This window comes from Argopecten irradians, chromosome 2 (assembly GCF_041381155.1).
Source record: "Argopecten irradians isolate NY chromosome 2, Ai_NY, whole genome shotgun sequence".
In the NCBI taxonomy this organism is placed as follows: Eukaryota; Metazoa; Mollusca; class Bivalvia; order Pectinida; family Pectinidae; genus Argopecten; species Argopecten irradians.
Window position 1 is genome coordinate 70,537,157 of NC_091135.1, and position 20,162 is coordinate 70,557,318.

At 37.4% G+C, this 20,162-nt stretch overlaps 1 protein-coding gene and 1 pseudogene across 2 annotated transcripts in view; both read left to right on the plus strand.

The window, feature by feature from the left end:
* Positions 1-9,246, plus strand: part of LOC138316824 (uncharacterized) — a 13,456-nt pseudogene extending 4,210 nt beyond the window's left edge.
* Positions 1-15,634, plus strand: part of LOC138316356 (toll-like receptor 4) — a 24,311-nt gene extending 8,677 nt beyond the window's left edge. For both annotated transcript variants that reach the window (XM_069258050.1, XM_069258049.1), the window contains one exon: positions 12,842-15,634. In XM_069258050.1, the coding sequence (XP_069114151.1) occupies positions 12,844-15,477 (2,634 nt within the window). In that variant the 5' untranslated portion in view covers positions 12,842-12,843 and the 3' untranslated portion in view covers positions 15,478-15,634. The remainder of the gene's footprint in view (positions 1-12,841) is intronic.
* The last annotated feature ends 4,528 nt before the right edge of the window (positions 15,635-20,162 follow it).

Below are 20,162 nucleotides of genomic sequence, written 5' to 3' on the forward strand. Positions count from 1 at the left end.
GATAATATGTGTGACAGTAATAAATGTACAGGCTGACAGGCCATGATAATATGTGTGACAGTAATAAATGTACAGGCTGACAGGCCATGATAATATGTGTGACAGTAATAAATGTACAGGCTGACAGGCCATGATAATATGTGTGACAGTAATAAATGTACAGGCTGACAGGCCATGATAATATGTGTGACAGTAATAAATGTACAGGCTGACAGCCATGATAATATGTGTGACAGTAATAAATGTACAGGCTGACAGGCCATGATAATATGTGTGACAGTAATAAATGTACAGGCTGACAGGCCATGATAATATGTGTGACAGTAATAAATGTACAGGCTGACAGGCCATGATAATATGTGTGACAGTAATAAATGTACAGGCTGACAGGCCATGATAATATGTGTGACAGTAATAAATGTACAGGCTGACAGCCATGATAATATGTGTGACAGTATAAATGTAGGCGACAAGCCATGATAATATGTGTGACAGTAATAAATGTACAGGCTGACAAGCCATGATAATATGTGTGACAGTAATAAATGTACAGGCTGACAAGCCATGATAATATGTGTGACAGTAATAAATGTACAGGCTGACAAGCCATGATAATATGTGTGACAGTAATAATGTACAGGCTGACAAGCCATGATAATATGTGTGACAGTAATAAATGTACAGGCTGACAAGCCATGATAATATGTGTGACAGTAATAAATGTACAGGCTGACAAGCCATGATAATATGTGTGACAGTAATAAATGTACAGGCTGACAAGCCATGATAATATGTGTGACAGTAATAAATGTACAGGCTGACAAGCCATGATAATATGTGTGACAGTAATAAATGTACAGGCTGACAAGCCATGATAATATGTGTGACAGTAATAAATGTACAGGCTGACAAGCCATGATAATATGTGTGACAGTAATAAATGTACAGGCTGACAAGCCATGATAATATGTGTGACAGTAATAAATGTACAGGCTGACAAGCCATGATAATATGTGTGACAGTAATAAATGTACAGGCTGACAAGCCATGATAATATGTGTGACAGTAATAAATGTACAGGCTGACAAGCCATGATAATATGTGTGACAGTAATAAATGTACAGGCTGACAAGCCATGATAATATGTGTGACAGTAATAAATGTACAGGCTGACAAGCCATGATAATATGTGTGACAGTAATAAATGTACAGGCTGACAAGCCATGATAATATGTGTGACAGTAATAAATGTACAGGCTGACAAGCCATGATAATATGTGTGACAGTAATAAATGTACAGGCTGACAAGCCATGATAATATGTGTGACAAGTGAACCATGATAATATGTGTGACAGTAATAAATGTACAGGCTGACAAGCCATGATAATATGTGTGACAGTAATAAATGTACAGGCTGACAAGCCATGATAATATGTGTGACAGTAATAAATGTACAGGCTGACAAGCCATGATAATATGTGTGACAGTAATAAATGTACAGGCTGACAAGCCATGATAATATGTGTGACAGTAATAAATGTACAGGCTGACAAGCCATGATAATATGTGTGACAGTAATAAATGTACAGGCTGACAAGCCATGATAATATGTGTGACAGTAATAAATGTGACAACATGATAAATTGTGACAGTAATAATGTACAGGCTGACAAGCCATGATAATATGTGTGACAGTAATAAATGTACAGGCTGACAAGCCATGATAATATGTGTGACAGTAATAAATGTACAGGCTGACAAGCCATGATAATATGTGTGACAGTAATAAATGTACAGGCTGACAAGCCATGATAATATGTGTGACAGTAATAAATGTACAGGCTGACAAGCCATGATAATATGTGTGACAGTAATAAATGTACAGGCTGACAAGCCATGATAATATGTGTGACAGTAATAAATGTACAGGCTGACAAGCCATGATAATATGTGTGACAGTAATAAATGTACAGGCTGACAAGCCATGATAATATGTGTGACAGTAATAAATGTACAGGCTGACAAGCCATGATAATATGTGTGACAGTAATAAATGTACAGGCTGACAAGCCATGATAATATGTGTGACAGTAATAAATGTACAGGCTGACAAGCCATGATAATATGTGTGACAGTAATAAATGTACAGGCTGACAAGCCATGATAATATGTGTGACAGTAATAAATGTACAGGCTGACAAGCCATGATAATATGTGTGACAGTAATAAATGTACAGGCTGACAAGCCATGATAATATGTGTGACAGTAATAAATGTACAGGCTGACAAGCCATGATAATATGTGTGACAGTAATAAATGTACAGGCTGACAAGCCATGATAATATGTGTGACAGTAATAAATGTACAGGCTGACAAGCCATGATAATATGTGTGACAGTAATAAATGTACAGGCTGACAAGCCATGATAAATATGTGTGACAGTAATAAATGTACAGGCTGACAAGCCATGATAATATGTGTGACAGTAATAAATGTACAGGCTGACAAGCCATGATAATATGTGTGACAGTAATAAATGTACAGGCTGACAAGCCATGATAATATGTGTGACAGTAATAAATGTACAGGCTGACAAGCCATGATAATATGTGTGACAGTAATAAATGTACAGGCTGACAAGCCATGATAATATGTGTGACAGTAATAAATGTACAGGCTGACAAGCCATGATAATATGTGTGACAGTAATAAATGTACAGGCTGACAAGCCATGATAATATGTGTGACAGTAATAAATGTACAGGCTGACAAGCCATGATAATATGTGTGACAGTAATAAATGTACAGGCTGACAAGCCATGATAATATGTGTGACAGTAATAAATGTACAGGCTGACAAGCCATGATAATATGTGTGACAGTAATAAATGTACAGGCTGACAAGCCATGATAATATGTGTGACAGTAATAAATGTACAGGCTGACAAGCCATGATAATATGTGTGTGTGACAGTAATAAATGTACAGGCTGACAAGCCATGATAATATGTGTGACAGTAATAAATGTACAGGCTGACAAGCCATGATAATATGTGTGACAGTAATAAATGTACAGGCTGACAAGCCATGATAATATGTGTGACAGTAATAAATGTACAGGCTGACAAGCCATGATAATATGTGTGACAGTAATAAATGTACAGGCTGACAAGCCATGATAATATGTGTGACAGTAATAAATGTACAGGCTGACAAGCCATGATAATATGTGTGACAGTAATAAATGTACAGGCTGACAAGCCATGATAATATGTGTGACAGTAATAAATGTACAGGCTGACAAGCCACATGATAATATGTGTGACAGTAATAAATGTACAGGCTGACAAGCCATGATAATATGTGTGACAGTAATAAATGTACAGGCTGACAAGCCATGATAATATGTGTGACAGTAATAAATGTACAGGCTGACAAGCCATGATAATATGTGTGACAGTAATAAATGTACAGGCTGACAAGCCATGATAATATGTGTGACAGTAATAAATGTACAGGCTGACAAGCCATGATAATAAATGTGACAGTAATAAATGTACAGGCTGACAAGCCATGATAATATGTGTGACAGTAATAAATGTACAGGCTGACAAGCCATGATAATATGTGTGACAGTAATAAATGTACAGGCTGACAAGCCATGATAATATGTGTGACAGTAATAAATGTACAGGCTGACAAGCCATGATAATATGTGTGACAGTAATAAATGTACAGGCTGACAAGCCATGATAATATGTGTGACAGTAATAAATGTACAGGCTGACAAGCCATGATAATATGTGTGACAGTAATAAAAATGTACAGGCTGACAAGCCATGATAATATGTGTGACAGTAATAAATGTACAGGCTGACAAGCCATGATAATATGTGTGACAGTAATAAATGTACAGGCTGACAAGCCATGATAATATGTGTGACAGTAATAAATGTACAGGCTGACAAGCCATGATAATATGTGTGACAGTAATAAATGTACAGGCTGACAAGCCATGATAATATGTGTGACAGTAATAAATGTACAGGCTGACAAGCCATGATAATATGTGTGACAGTAATAAATGTACAGGCTGACAAGCCATGATAATATGTGTGACAGTAATAAATGTACAGGCTGACAAGCCATGATAATATGTGTGACAGTAATAAATGTACAGGCTGACAAGCCATGATAATATGTGTGACAGTAATAAATGTACAGGCTGACAAGCCATGATAATATGTGTGACAGTAATAAATGTACAGGCTGACAAGCCATGATAATATGTGTGACAGTAATAAATGTACAGGTCCTATGTACAGGCTGACAAGCCATGATAATATGTGTGACAGTAATAAATGTACAGGCTGACAAGCCATGATAATATGTGTGACAGTAATAAATGTACAGGCTGACAAGCCATGATAATATGTGTGACAGTAATAAATGTACAGGCTGACAAGCCATGATAATATGTGTGACAGTAATAAATGTACAGGCTGACAAGCCATGATAATATGTGTGACAGTAATAAATGTACAGGCTGACAAGCCATGATAATATGTGTGACAGTAATAAATGTACAGGCTGACAAGCCATGATAATATGTGTGACAGTAATAAATGTACAGGCTGACAAGCCATGATAATATGTGTGACAGTAATAAATGTACAGGCTGACAAGCCATGATAATATGTGTGACAGTAATAAATGTACAGGCTGACAAGCCATGATAATATGTGTGACAGTAATAAATGTACAGGCTGACAAGCCATGATAATATGTGTGACAGTAATAAATGTACAGGCTGACAAGCCATGATAATATGTGTGACAGTAATAAATGTACAGGCTGACAAGCCATGATAATATGTGTGACAGTAATAAATGTACAGGCTGACAAGCCATGATAATATGTGTGACAGTAATAAATGTACAGGCTGACAAGCCATGATAATATGTGTGACAGTAATAAATGTACAGGCTGACAAGCCATGATAATATGTGTGACAGTAATAAATGTACAGGCTGACAAGCCATGATAATATGTGTGACAGTAATAAATGTACAGGCTGACAAGCCATGATAATATGTGTGACAGTAATAAATGTACAGGCTGACAAGCCATGATAATATGTGTGACAGTAATAAATGTACAGGCTGACAAGCCATGATAATATGTGTGACAGTAATAAATGTACAGGCTGACAAGCCATGATAATATGTGTGACAGTAATAAATGTACAGGCTGACAAGCCATGATAATATGTGTGACAGTAATAAATGTACAGGCTGACAAGCCATGATAATATGTGTGACAGTAATAAATGTACAGGCTGACAAGCCATGATAATATGTGTGACAGTAATAAATGTACAGGCTGACAAGCCATGATAATATGTGTGACAGTAATAAATGTACAGGCTGACAAGCCATGATAATATGTGTGACAGTAATAAATGTACAGGCTGACAAGCCATGATAATATGTGTGACAGTAATAAATGTACAGGCTGACAAGCCATGATAATATGTGTGACAGTAATAAATGTACAGGTACAATACAATGATAATATGTGTGACAGTAATAAATGTACAGGCTGACAAGCCATGATAATATGTGTGACAGTAATAAATGTACAGGCTGACAAGCCATGATAATATGTGTGACAGTAATAAATGTACAGGCTGACAAGCCATGATAATATGTGTGACAGTAATAAATGTACAGGCTGACAAGCCATGATAATATGTGTGACAGTAATAAATGTACAGGCTGACAAGCCATGATAATATGTGTGACAGTAATAAATGTACAGGCTGACAAGCCATGATAATATGTGTGACAGTAATAAATGTACAGGCTGACAAGCCATGATAATATGTGTGACAGTAATAAATGTACAGGCTGACAAGCCATGATAATATGTGTGACAGTAATAAATGTACAGGCTGACAAGCCATGATAATATGTGTGACAGTAATAAATGTACAGGCTGACAAGCCATGATAATATGTGTGTGACAGTAATAAATGTACAGGCTGACAAGCCATGATAATATGTGTGACAGTAATAAATGTACAGGCTGACAAGCCATGATAATATGTGTGACAGTAATAAATGTACAGGCTGACAAGCCATGATAATATGTGTGACAGTAATAAATGTACAGGCTGACAAGCCATGATAATATGTGTGACAGTAATAAATGTACAGGCTGACAAGCCATGATAATATGTGTGACAGTAATAAATGTACAGGCTGACAAGCCATGATAATATGTGTGACAGTAATAAATGTACAGGCTGACAAGCCATGATAATATGTGTGACAGTAATAAATGTACAGGCTGACAAGCCATGATAATATGTGTGACAGTAATAAATGTACAGGCTGACAAGCCATGATAATATGTGTGACAGTAATAAATGTACAGGCTGACAAGCCATGATAATATGTGTGACAGTAATAAATGTACAGGCTGACAAGCCATGATAATATAAATGTGTGACATGTAATAAATGTACAGGCTGACAAGCCATGATAATATGTGTGACAGTAATAAATGTACAGGCTGACAAGCCATGATAATATGTGTGACAGTAATAAATGTACAGGCTGACAAGCCATGATAATATGTGTGACACAATAAATGTACAGGCTGACAAGCCATGATAATATGTGTGACAGTAATAAATGTACAGGCTGACAAGCCATGATAATATGTGTGACAGTAATAAATGTACAGGCTGACAAGCCATGATAATATGTGTGACAGTAATAAATGTACAGGCTGACAAGCCATGATAATATGTGTGACAGTAATAAATGTACAGGCTGACAAGCCATGATAATATGTGTGACAGTAATAAATGTACAGGCTGACAAGCCATGATAATATGTGTGACAGTAATAAATGTACAGGCTGACAAGCCATGATAATATGTGTGACAGTAATAAATGTACAGGCTGACAAGCCATGATAATATGTGTGACAGTAATAAATGTACAGGCTGACAAGCCATGATAATATGTGTGACAGTAATAAATGTACAGGCTGACAAGCCATGATAATATGTGTGACAGTAATAAATGTACAGGCTGACAAGCCATGATAATATGTGTGACAGTAATAAATGTACAGGCTGACAAGCCATGATAATATGTGTGACAGTAATAAATGTACAGGCTGACAAGCCATGATAATATGTGTGACAGTAATAAATGTACAGGCTGACAAGCCATGATAATATGTGTGACAGTAATAAATGTACAGGCTGACAAGCCATGATAATATGTGTGACAGTAATAAATGTACAGGCTGACAAGCCATGATAATATGTGTGACAGTAATAAATGTACAGGCTGACAAGCCATGATAATATGTGTGACAGTAATAAATGTACAGGCTGACAAGCCATGATAATATGTGTGACAGTAATAAATGTACAGGCTGACAAGCCATGATAATATGTGTGACAGTAATAAATGTACAGGCTGACAAGCCATGATAATATGTCGGAGATTGTTTCGGAGAAATCTGTTAATATAGGAAGTAGTATTATAATATTACATCAATATTACACTATGGATTCAAATTGGTGTTTAAAAATATTTTTCATAAGGTTGAAAGATAGTCGTGTGTACATATATGTATATATCTTATTATGTATTTTTCTTTATACGTCTATTTTTGCAGAGCTCAATGAATTGCCAGAGGTGCTGCTGGATAAGGTGACCCAGATACCTGAGCTTTTGGATAGTTCTCGAGCTGTGAATACATGCAAGGCTTATAAGAGGGGATTTCTTAGATGGTAAAATTTGGCTATCAACTCTGGATATAAATTTGGAGGACACCTTACCGGCAAAATCTTTGCATGTAGCAATTTCTTTGACTTCCATTATTCAAACTGCAAATTCACCTAGTCCATTGGTTAACCAGTGTAAAATGGTTTCATGATATTTTTTATTTTAAACTGACTCTAAATTAGTTGTGAATATCCTGGAGGACGGCAAACGGAAATTGGCTCGTCCAGTGATTAAGAAGGAACCTGTAACCATTCGTATGTTGAGTGATATGTTTGATTTTCTATTCATGGAGGGTAACAGTAAAAATCAACGTATCATTTGTGCTTCTTTATTGGGATACGCGGGATTTTTACGCAGTGAAGAGTTATTGAAAATTAAACGGTCTGATATTGTAATAGATTCCACGCATATGCGCGTGTTTATAGAATCTAGTAAGACTGATAAGTACCGAGATGGTGCTTGGATTGTGACTTCACGCACAGGGACCAAGTTGTGTCCAGTTGTTAATATTAAACGTTATTTTGAATGGCTTGGTATGGATGAGAGTGATGATATACATTTGTTGTGTAATTTGAGTGCTTTGAAAGAAGGTTTTAAGTTAAGGAACGACAAAAAAGTGATGTCTTACACTACTTTACGCGAATTGTTTATAGAAGCTTTCAAGCCCCATGTCGATGATATTTCGAAATATTGTCTACATTCTTTGCGTTCTGGAGGAGCTACTGCAGCTGCAAATCGAGGAATAGGAGATAGACTTTTTAAACGACATGGTAGATGGGTTAGTGAAAACGCTAAAGATGGTTATGTCAAATATTCTTTTTGTGAGAGATTACTTGTTTCTCAAAGTTTAGGTTTATAAAGATTTATAAACGATATTTTCCGATTCCCGTTCTTTTAGATTCATCGGCGTATACCTATCGCTAGTTATCAATAAATACAAGTAAATTCATTGATACAAGAGTTAGAGTTTTTCCTATGAGAAGTGATGCAATGGCCAAGGGAAGTAAAATTTCCTTGGTTTGAGCGGAGCGAATTAGACGGAAATTATTTTCCCTTATGTTGCGAGTTTTCTCATAGGTGGCGCTCGGGTATTTGCACGTGCAGTTCACGGTGTTAGGTACAACGTGTGTCATTCAGCGAGGGTAGACCAGAGGCGACACACGTGTTATTGAGAATTAACAATTGTATATTTTATATATATCTATATACATATATATTTTAGAAGATATACATTTAAGCACGTTGTATTGGTTTGTATTTCATAATGCTTATGTGGGGATTAATGTAGGTTTATAGTACGATGTGGATGAGAGATTGAGTTTGAATATTTGTAAATTGTGTCGGCGTATACCTATCGCTAGTTATCAATAAATACAAGTAAATTCATTGATACAAGAGTTAGAGTTTTTCCTATGAGAAGTGATGCAGTGGCCAAGGGAAAGCATATTTCCATTAATACCATATTTTTTTTTAATTTGAATAAAAGACCTTGATGCAATACTCGGTCAAATGCTTTGTTAATATCACACGTGTGGTGATATGGTCTCACGTGTGGTGATATGGTCTCACGTGTGGTGATATGGTCCCACGTGTGGTGATATGGTCTCACGTGTGGTGATATGGTCCCACGTGTGGTGATATGGACCCACGTGTGGTGATATGGACCCACGTGTGGTGATATGGACCCACGTATGGTGATATGGACCAACGTGTGGTGATATGGACCCACGTGTGGTGATATGGTCCCACGGTGATATGGCCACGTGTGGTGATATGGACCCACGTGTGGTGATATGGTCCCACGTGTGGTGATATGTGTGGTGATATGGACCCACGTGTGGTGTGTGATATGGTCCCACGTGTGGTGATATGGACCCACGTGTGGTGTATGGCCCACGTGTGGTGATATGGCCCACGTGTGGTGATATGGACCCACGTGTGGTGATATGGACCCACGTGTGGTGATATGGACCCACGTGTGGTGATATGGTCCCACGTGTGGTGATATGGACCCACGTGTGGTGATATGGTCCCACGTGTGGTGATATGGACCCACGTGTGGTGATATGGACCCACGTGTGGTGATATGGTCCCACGTCGTGTGGTGATATGGTCCCACGTGTGGTGATATGGCCCACGTGTGGTGATATGGTCCATGTGTGATATGGCCCAGTGTGGTGATATGGTCCCACGTGTGGTGTATGGACCACGTGTGGTGGACCCACGTGTGGTGATATGCCCACGTGTGGTGAATGACCCACGTGTGTGTGAACCACGTGTGGTGATATATGGTCCCACGTGTGGTGATATGGTCCCACGTGTGGTGTGTGATATGGACCCACGTGTGGTGATCTGGACCCATGTGTGGTGATATGGACCCACGTGTGGTGATATGGACCCATCTGTGGTAATATGGCCCACGTGTGGTGATGTGGACCCACGTGTGGTGATATGGACCCACGTGTGGTGATATGGTCCCACGTGTGGTGATATGGACCCACGTGTGGTGATATAGACCCACGTGTGGTGATATGGACCCACGTGTGGTGATATGGACCCACGTGTGGTGATATGGTCCCACGTGTGGTGATATGGACCCACGTGTGGTGATATGGACCCACGTGTGGTGATATGGTCCCACGTGTGGTGATATGGTCCCATGTGTGGTGATATGGACCCACGTGTGGTGATATGGTCCCACGTGTGGTGATATGGTCCCAGGTTTGGTGATATGGACCCACGTGTGGTGATATGGACCCACGTGTGGTGATATGGTCCCACGTGTGGTGATATGGACCCACGTGTGGTGATATGGTCCCACGTGTGGTGATATGGACCCACGTGTGGTGATATGGACCCACGTGTGGTGATATGGACCCACGTGTGGTGATATGGACCCACGTGTGGTGATATGGTCCCACGTGTGGTGATATGGACCCACGTGTGGTGATATGGTCCCACGTGTGGTGATATGGTCCCACGTGTGGTGATATGGTCCCACGTATGGTGATTTGGACCCCGGTATCACGATCCAAACTCAGAAGACAAAATTATTATCATATAGAAATAAAACAAAGGCTTTTTTATTTGCAAATTTGTGGAAAATGACTGAATGATTAGTAGTGTTTTATTAATTGAAACTAATTTACTCTTTAACAACAAGAGGTGAAAAGATAGACAATGCTTCACTTAATACACGTTTAAGTTACTGAAATTGTTACAGTATGAAATATTCTTGCTCTCTATGATTTAACAGGGGTCAGTACATCAAACAAATATAAACTCAAACCAACATTATCATTTTTTTAATCCTTTTAATCATCAACTACAATATCAAACTAGAGAGATATGTCATGTAAAATGTTTTTTTTTTCAAATATATGATAACTCTAGCATATTTACAGACTAAGTGTTAATGTAGTCGCCCATGACAGTCAAGTGACAGTAGATGTAAGACTGCATATATCTGGTACATTATAACAGTGATTTTCGTTGATTTCAACTTAAAACATACTGAGGTGAAGGATTGTATGTCAGCGTACAGTTAAATATGGAGGATTGCAGCCTAACATGGAAGCGATTGTGTCGGAAATAAGGAAGGGACGTGAAGATAACGAAATCCGGTTCGGCATCCAAGAACAACCAGAACAAGATGGGCAAAACGCATGGAGGCCGATATGGCTGTTGTACGGGATTTGTTAGAGGTGATAAACGGAAATCATGGGAGACCAAAACAGGTTATTCGACCACGGAAGCCACATAAAAATACCAACTGCCGTCCAGTCCTTGTGCGACTCTACTCTAATAATCAGTCCGGAACATCAAGAAAATAAAAGATAATCAGAGATTTTCTATGGTATAAATTCGTAACGACTTAACTAAACGTGAAAGAGAAAGTGAACGATAGATGGCCATGGTGGACGATGCAAAATCCATGGAAACTGAGGATTGCTTCTATCGTGTTCGCGGCCCACCTTGGAGAAGGAATCCATCTACCTAAAACGACTTGTTTTTAAAAGAACAGTAATTTTGTAATATCAACGTTACTTAACTTGTACTCCGTATTTCATAAACTCTCATTTTATCAACGAACATAAGTATTTTCAAAATGATTAGATCTATTCCAATGTGTAAATTTTAGATATGGATATAGAGGCAAATGTTTGTCCATAATTTATTTTTTACTATTATTACAAGCTAACCGATACTTGAAAAATATATAATTCATTTTTTACATTTTTCGATAATGTGGACATGACGTAAAAATCAACATTTCTATACGATGAATAATTTACGTGTCCCTGTGCTTGCTCTAAAGACGACATATTTATCCGTCTAAAAGTCTTTTGAGCTACAATATTGCAGATAGGGTTGAGGTGACCAAGATTACATTTTACGGTTCCGGAATAGCAGTTGAGATGGGTTTTTTTTATCATGTACGCCTGTCCCTTCCATATATTCATAGAAATATAACTGTAGAAGACACATATGTCTGGATCAAACAATCGATGAAAAGTTACATAATGTAAGCCGGTAATATGTATGATTTCGCTGAAAGCGAGACGAGTGTGTACTCCTTTTAACTACCGAATTTTCTTTATATTTTGTATTCATATATTCACACTATCCTTGTTCCAAACCCCCATTTGAGAAGAAAGACATTTTTTTCGTAATAAATATTCCGTTTTTGGTCAGCTGATTATATAGGAAGGTGGTCCAAATCACTTGCACGTTTGCAAACAAAGGGTAATAGCACTGAGCTTCTGGCGGATGAAGATTACGTTTGTCGTATCACAAGAGCGTTTGAACCGCTCGATAATATAATGAGCTTATTTCAAAGCACCGCATTCACGCGGATAAATAGGGTAAAAATTGCGGTCGCAAACTGAAGCTGCCAGTAAGAAAGATTGAATTTTGAAGATTTGATACCAAGCGATACCACTTGTATACCACATTCAAACATAGCACCGTTGATGATCGTCACATTTAAGTATTAGCCGGACATAATACTATATTATTTGTTTCAGGAATGTACCTGTTTCTCCTGCTGACCACTATCCTCCGGACAGACGGCCGTACTATCGGAGGGGATGCTGACATTATCACCCCCTATGGTTCATTTGGTGTGGAGAGTGGACAAACACCCAACCATTGTACTGACCAGAATCTATGTCTTTGTCATCTCTCAATGTATGGCTTGGTGGCTGATTGTTCACATCGTAAACTCAAATATATTCCAAAATTTGACGCCAATGTTTCTTTTATATATCTCCAAGGTAATCAAATTAGGAATCTGTCCGGACAAGGAATTCCATATAGGGTCAAATATCTGGACATGTCGAGAAATGAAATGGACTCTATTGCCGGTCCATTCTTCCATAACTTCAACCAACTCAGGTATTTAGATTTAAGTCAAAACAACTTGCAGTATAACTCTTTGATATATTCTGGTGATATTTTTCAAGGACTTAAAAATTTGACACACTTAAACCTAAAACAAAATAACAGAATATTTATATTAAGGAGCTTGTATTTCCCTACAAGTATTTCAACTTTAACCAGATTGGAAGAATTACTTTTGGACGGAGTTGATCTTGTTGGATTTGAAGAAAGTTTTTCGCAGCTGAAACAATTAAAACTTCTCGATTTATCTGGGAATTCGGGAGTTTGTCATCTACGCGCAATAAATTCTGATTTCTTCAAAAATGTATCTGTTCTCGAAAAATTGGATATATCAAACTGCAATATTCACGAAATTCATCTTGGGACATTTCGTAGTTTAAAAAATTTAAATTTTCTGAACATTTCGCAAAACGAATGTTTGACCTTTCGAGTTCTAGAAAACGTGACCAGTGATATGCCCTATACCGCTATTCGTCACCTCGACATCAGCCGTTTACACTGTACGTTTGGTCCAGGTACGGTACTACACAGGAGGGATATTTTTGATATCATAAACACTAATTTGACACACATATATATCGATAGCAACCGATTGTCAATGCTTGAAATTGGCACAGTGAAACAACTTCCGAAGACATTGATATACATATCGGTTATAGACAACAAACTGTCTTTTGGATTATACGATGTTGAAATGTTGTCGTCGTTACCAAATATAGAGGTCATACATGCGGAATATCAGGGAGTTCCCCATAATTTTCAAACTGGAAGTAGTGATTGCAATGACTGGCGTGCTCCACCGGCATCCTATGACGTCATATCCTTTGGTGGCTCATCGGAATTACTCAGCTGTAATAGAAACCCATTGTCTAATATTCATCACAGTAGCAGGATAATAACACTAATACAGTTACCGTATTCAGTTAGGGAACTGTTTTATAGTCATAATTCAATGAATTTCGAACTTGGAAACATCCATTTCCGAGACAACAATCTAACATATGTTGATCTAAGTAATAACCTATTTCACTCATGGAAAGGACCATTATCAAATTTACCACATGTAAAATATGTTGATTTGTCAAATAATTTCTGTACATACATGTCGAAGGATTTTGTGATGAAAGAAAACATTGTCGAAACACTTCTGCTGGGAAACAATTTACTTGGATTAGTTCTAAACACGGATTTCAATGGAGAGATATTCCAGAATCTAAAGCTTTTAAAAACGCTTGATCTATCAACCAATCATATTCTAACATTACACACTGCTGTTTTGAGGAACCAGTACAATCTTGAATTTCTAAATCTAAGTAATAACGCTTTGGTTGAGTTTGGCGTAGATCTTAAACACATGGAAAACCTAAAGTATTTGGATCTGACATTTAATTATCTCAAAACAGTCAGACGGGAGCAGCGAGACCAGATAGACCAGCTACGACACAACAATATAACCTTAAATTTGAAAGGCAATGTTATGTCGTGTATATGTGAAGAACTCGAATTTCTGGAATGGGTAGCAAAAAATGAAAAGATATTTCAGGATTATCATTGGTATAAGTGTGTCTTCAGAAATGGAAGTGAAGTATCGTTTACTGACAGGACGTTAATAGAGTTAGGTAAATCATGTGACAGCTATATTGGTATAATTGCAGTTTTTTCGTCTTTAATCTTATTTTCATTGTCGCTCATCGTTACTGGTCTCATCTACCGCTACAGGTGGAAACTGCGGTACCTCTACTACATGGCGAAGACCCGATATAAGGGTTATAGACCAGTGGTGCACGCCGAGGAGGAGGACGACTATCAATATGATGCTTTCATATCCTACAGTTCAGATGATTTCCAGTTTGTAAGGAATGAGCTGTTGAGGAATCTTGAGGGTAACAAAGGCTTACGACTGTGTCTTCATCAGAGAGACTTCGTACCAGGAAACGAAATAGCACAAAACATTACCAATGCTATTCACCAAAGTCGGAAAACTGTTATCATTTTATCAAAAAACTATCTTAACTCATACTGGTGTATGTTTGAATTCAACATGGCGCGAATGGAGTGTATCTATTCCAGGGGAGGTCACTCTATTCTAGTGTTGGTTTTCTATGAGGACATTCCGGCCCGGGAGTTACCATTACCTTTACTTGACTTGATCGAGAGTGACTCTTACATTGAGTACCCAACGGGAGATGTCCATGGTACAATCGTGTTCTGGGATAAGCTAGCTTCATCGATCTCCGAAAACACCACAACTACAGTATAAACACTGGATTGTTTTCATCACATTTTGACTGATATACAAAAAGTATTTTTCTCTTTTTTTTTCATGAAACAAAACACTCTGGCGAAATATTTAGTATTTACCTCTGTTTTTGTTAGTACCTTTCTTTACGTATTCATCTCATGAAGTTAATCTGACATGTTATCGTTCTTCAACTTTGTAAAAGTTTCTTAATCTTAAAAATCCTTAATTCATCAATTACCTGTTTTTGATCTTATCATGATATTCTTTGAAGTGTGGCGTTAATTTTATTAATTAATTAGTTAATTACTTATTTGAGTGTACACTTTGGGAACACATTGAAGGGTTAATATACATATGTAATTACACATTCGGGTTTTGCCCAATACATAATATTAGGGATACTTACAATAAGCGGTATATGTACATATTGAAAGGGGAGCGACCATCATTCATGAAATATTCCTTATTTCCTATTTTGCGTCTATTTTGTTCATATGTTATATAACACATTGTGATTCTCTCCTCTTCTGATCTCATAATAGTAATCAAACGTTGTGCAGTGAAACAAACTATAACGTAAACCGTATAATCCTACTCGTTACCAACACAGAACACACTATGACACGGGTACAATTTCCTACCAAGTGATACCGACATACCACCACACGTCGATCTTGACCCGCTTTTCCGGTGTCTGGGAAACCCGCGCTCTGATTGGCTGCAGTGAGTACCGACAGAACAATCAGAGCGCCCGTTACGAATCAACAGCGTGTCTGTCTGAAAGCGAAGGTAGCGCTAAAATAAGCGACATTTAAGAAATAAATGAGTGCTCTGATTGGTCAGAGTTTACGTCATTTACCAGTAACGGGACAGTAGTGAAAATGTTAAAGTGAAAATCGTAAAGCACCATAACAGCGGCATATTCTGTAAAATTTATAAAGGAGAGTAATGGCTTATCTTGCCTTGACATGTGAAGATGAGGCACAATATACACGACAGCTAGGCAATGATTGTTAGTATTCGATTGTTTAATGAAACGCTAAAGATCTAATTGTACTTCTAGCAAGCAAATTACGATAGTATGAGTTTATTTTAAATTCAATACAAGAGGCCCATGAGGCCTTGACGGTCACCTAAGTGCTGCTACAGAAAGAGCATTGCAGAGTTGGTTCAATTCTGTAAAAAGTATTTAGGAATCAGAATAAACTTTAAAGTTTAACCTTCGTATAAGAATTTTTATTTTTTGTTTTTCATTTTGACAGTTAGTGTATTATGTTACCAAACCTTATGCTTAAAATTCCAATTTGCTTTGCCAACGTTAAACAACAAAACTAAACTAGAAGTCAGTCAGTGTCAGTTATTTTATAAATTTCACTTTTTAATTTATGAAGAGTATTTGGTTCCATCAAACCTGTGAATTCAGAAGTAGATTTTTTTAAATTTAAGCCATTTTGACCCATTTTGGCCCCGCCCCTCTGGTTCCTTGGGGTCAGCCAGGACCAATATGGATATGGTGTTAAAATGCTATTTCATGGCTAATAGTTTTAACCCAGTTTGACTCATTTCCTATTAAAACTAAGCAAATAATGTTCATAAATGTATTTTTCCTATATAAACTATAGTAATTTTGACCCCTCCCCAGGGGAAAGTCTGAGATCCCAGGGCAATGAAATTCACAATTCACAAAAGGGCCTTATGACCTTCCAATCTATGAAGAGTATCTGGTTCCATCAAATTTGTGAATTCAGAAGAAGATTTTTGAAGTTTTAGCCTATTTGAACCCTTTTGGCTCCACTCCTGGGGGTCGGCCAGGACTGATATGGATATGACGATTAAATGCTGTCTCAGCCTAAAAATGCAAACCCAGTTTGGCCAATTTCCTATGGAAAAAAAAACAAATAACATTCATAAAAGTTTTTTCCTATATAAACTATAGTAAACTTGACCCCCTCCCCAGGGGGAAACATGAAACCCCTGGGTCATATAATTCACAATTTTTGTAAAGGACCTTACGACCTCTCCATCTATGAAGAGTATTTGATTCTACCAGTTCCAGAATTTCAGAAGAAATTTTTTGAAGTTTTAGCCTATTTGACCCCTTTTGGCATCGCCCCTAAAGGCCCCTAGGAGTCAGTCATGGAAAATTTGTAAATAGCATTCAATGGCCATTTCATAGGGATAATTCTGACAACATTTAACTAATTTTCTATTTTAATAAATGACCAAATAATGCTCCAAAATGTGTTTTCACAATATAAACTATAGTAAACTGAACCCCCTCCCCAGGGGGAAACCTTAGATCCCAGGGTCATATAATTCACAATTTTTGTAGAGCGCCTTGAGACCTTTCAATCCATGAAGAGCATTTTATTCTGCCATTTCTGGAATTTCAGAAGAAGATTTTTGAAGTTTTAGCCTATTTGACTCCTTTTGGATCCACCCCTCAGTCCCCTGAGGGGCTTGGACCATATAATTAACAATTGTGGTTGACCTTTGGCTATGGAAGGTTTCTGCAAAATTTCAACAAATTTGGATCAGTAGTTTTGGAGAAGAAGTCGAAAAAGTAAATTGTTTATCGCCGCACGACACACGACGCACGACGACGGACAAAAGGCGATTAGAATAGGTCACTTGAGACTTCGTCTCAGGTGACCTAATTAAAGGAACGAAAATAGAAAGTATGAAATATTTTAAGAATAATGGTATCTCCCCTTCCAATACGAACCTATCCGTATGCGTATACGTATACCGCTTATTGTAAATATCCCTAATAAGATATCAATATACATTGATATTCAAACCAATGGTACAATTATTAACTTCATCGTGTATTTTACATTTTATTTCTGTAAATCGAACTGATTTTATATTAAGGTGCGTTCGTACCGAGGATTTTCAATTCCAATTTGGAATGCGTCGAGAGGTCAATCCAGAGGACTACACAGACAGTAACATTCTGCTGGACTCAAAAAAAACTAGAATTGAACAGCGGCATACGAGATATCAATCAAAGCCACGGTGTGAGAGCGCCCAGGTTTCCTTACGACGTCTATAAATCCAGGAAAAGAAACAAGAACCATACAACCATTAAGGCATCTTATAGCCTTTATACAGACGGCATCTATCCTGGTGAAGTCCTGAGCAGAGCTTGGCTAAGAAAGATGGTCATTGTCCTTATCCAAGAACAGTGTATAAATTAAAATATATCACCAAAGGATATTTGGGGATTGACCCGCCATCCTTCTCTTTATTCTTTTCATATATTAACATAAGGATGTCCCACAATAACTGCATAATTATGGATATGGACTGTTCATCTTCCGTCTCGATAAAGCCTATACTCGATTTGAGTAACATATTTGACTCATCTTCCCATTATTTTCGTGTAAATATAGGGGTGTTTTGGGATTGACTCGCCATCGAACCCAATGTATGTAATAGTGTAATTAATCACTTAAATACATATTGCGTAAATACATATTGTAAATATAGGTCACCTAGATTATCACAGAGGATAATGGCTGAGAGTCTATACCACATGAAAAGGTCCAAGCCTGAGGATTCCATCTATATGTGTGGCAGTTGTCAAATAGAATTGGACACTAGGTATGGTAAGGGCCTTTTGTGGCCCCCAAATCCGCTATTTTTTAAAGTCTGTTATTTTAAGATGTAAATATTGCATTTCAAATCTTAACTACATACACGACATATTTAATAGTGTTATTAGGTATTATAGCAGTTCTAGTTGCCATGGCAACCATTTTTATTACACATAAATTATGCAAAATGTGAATATTTCATCAAAATTGACCTTTTTAATGCAGTTTTTCATCTAGTAAACATAGAGCGCATTCTAGAACAAACTTTGTATTTCTCAAAATGATGTATTCTTCGTGTCTGCTAATTCCTGTAAAATATAAAGTTTGTTCTAGGTTGCGCTCTATTGCTTTTAAAAGAAAAACTATCAAAAAATATGCCAAAATTGACCAAATTTTCAAATTTGCATAATTTATGCAAAGTTACCATGATTATAGAGCAAAAACATACTTCCTGTCAATAAAAATATCATTAAGTTTTTATCAGGGGCGTATTCAATATTTCAAACACAGCAACTTAATTTCTAAATACTTAATTTGAATTTTGGTAGATTTAGGGGCCAAAAAGAGCCATTACCATATCTAGTCCTTTGTAATTTGTGAATTTCTGTTGTCAACACTGCACAGGCATTTCCAAGACTGTATATGACTGTATTATCACGGGTGAAATACCTAACCTGACATGGACCTGACATGTCTATACCACGACCAAACCAACCTTGGACCAAATCAATAACTCGCTTACAAATCTTTGTGAGAAAAATGAAGAAAGGCTAAATGGAATAGAAACATGAACGAATCAAATAGAAGTTTCAACGAAAAATCAACTCAGAATTGAAGTCCAGTCAAGCAAACAGTCTAGCAAAACAGAAATAGTCGATGAGCTACTACACGACCGGAAATCAAAGGAATATAATTCTATTCCGTATGCCTGAATTGTCAACAACATCTGAGGCCCATGAATAAAAAATATTCCAGGAGTTGTCGCGAATCCTGGGAATAGATGCTCCTCAAGTACTTACACTATACAGTATAGGCAAACTCACTCCGGATAAGGCAAAACCTCTTATAGCTATAATGAAATCCTCACAAGGGACCTGACGAATC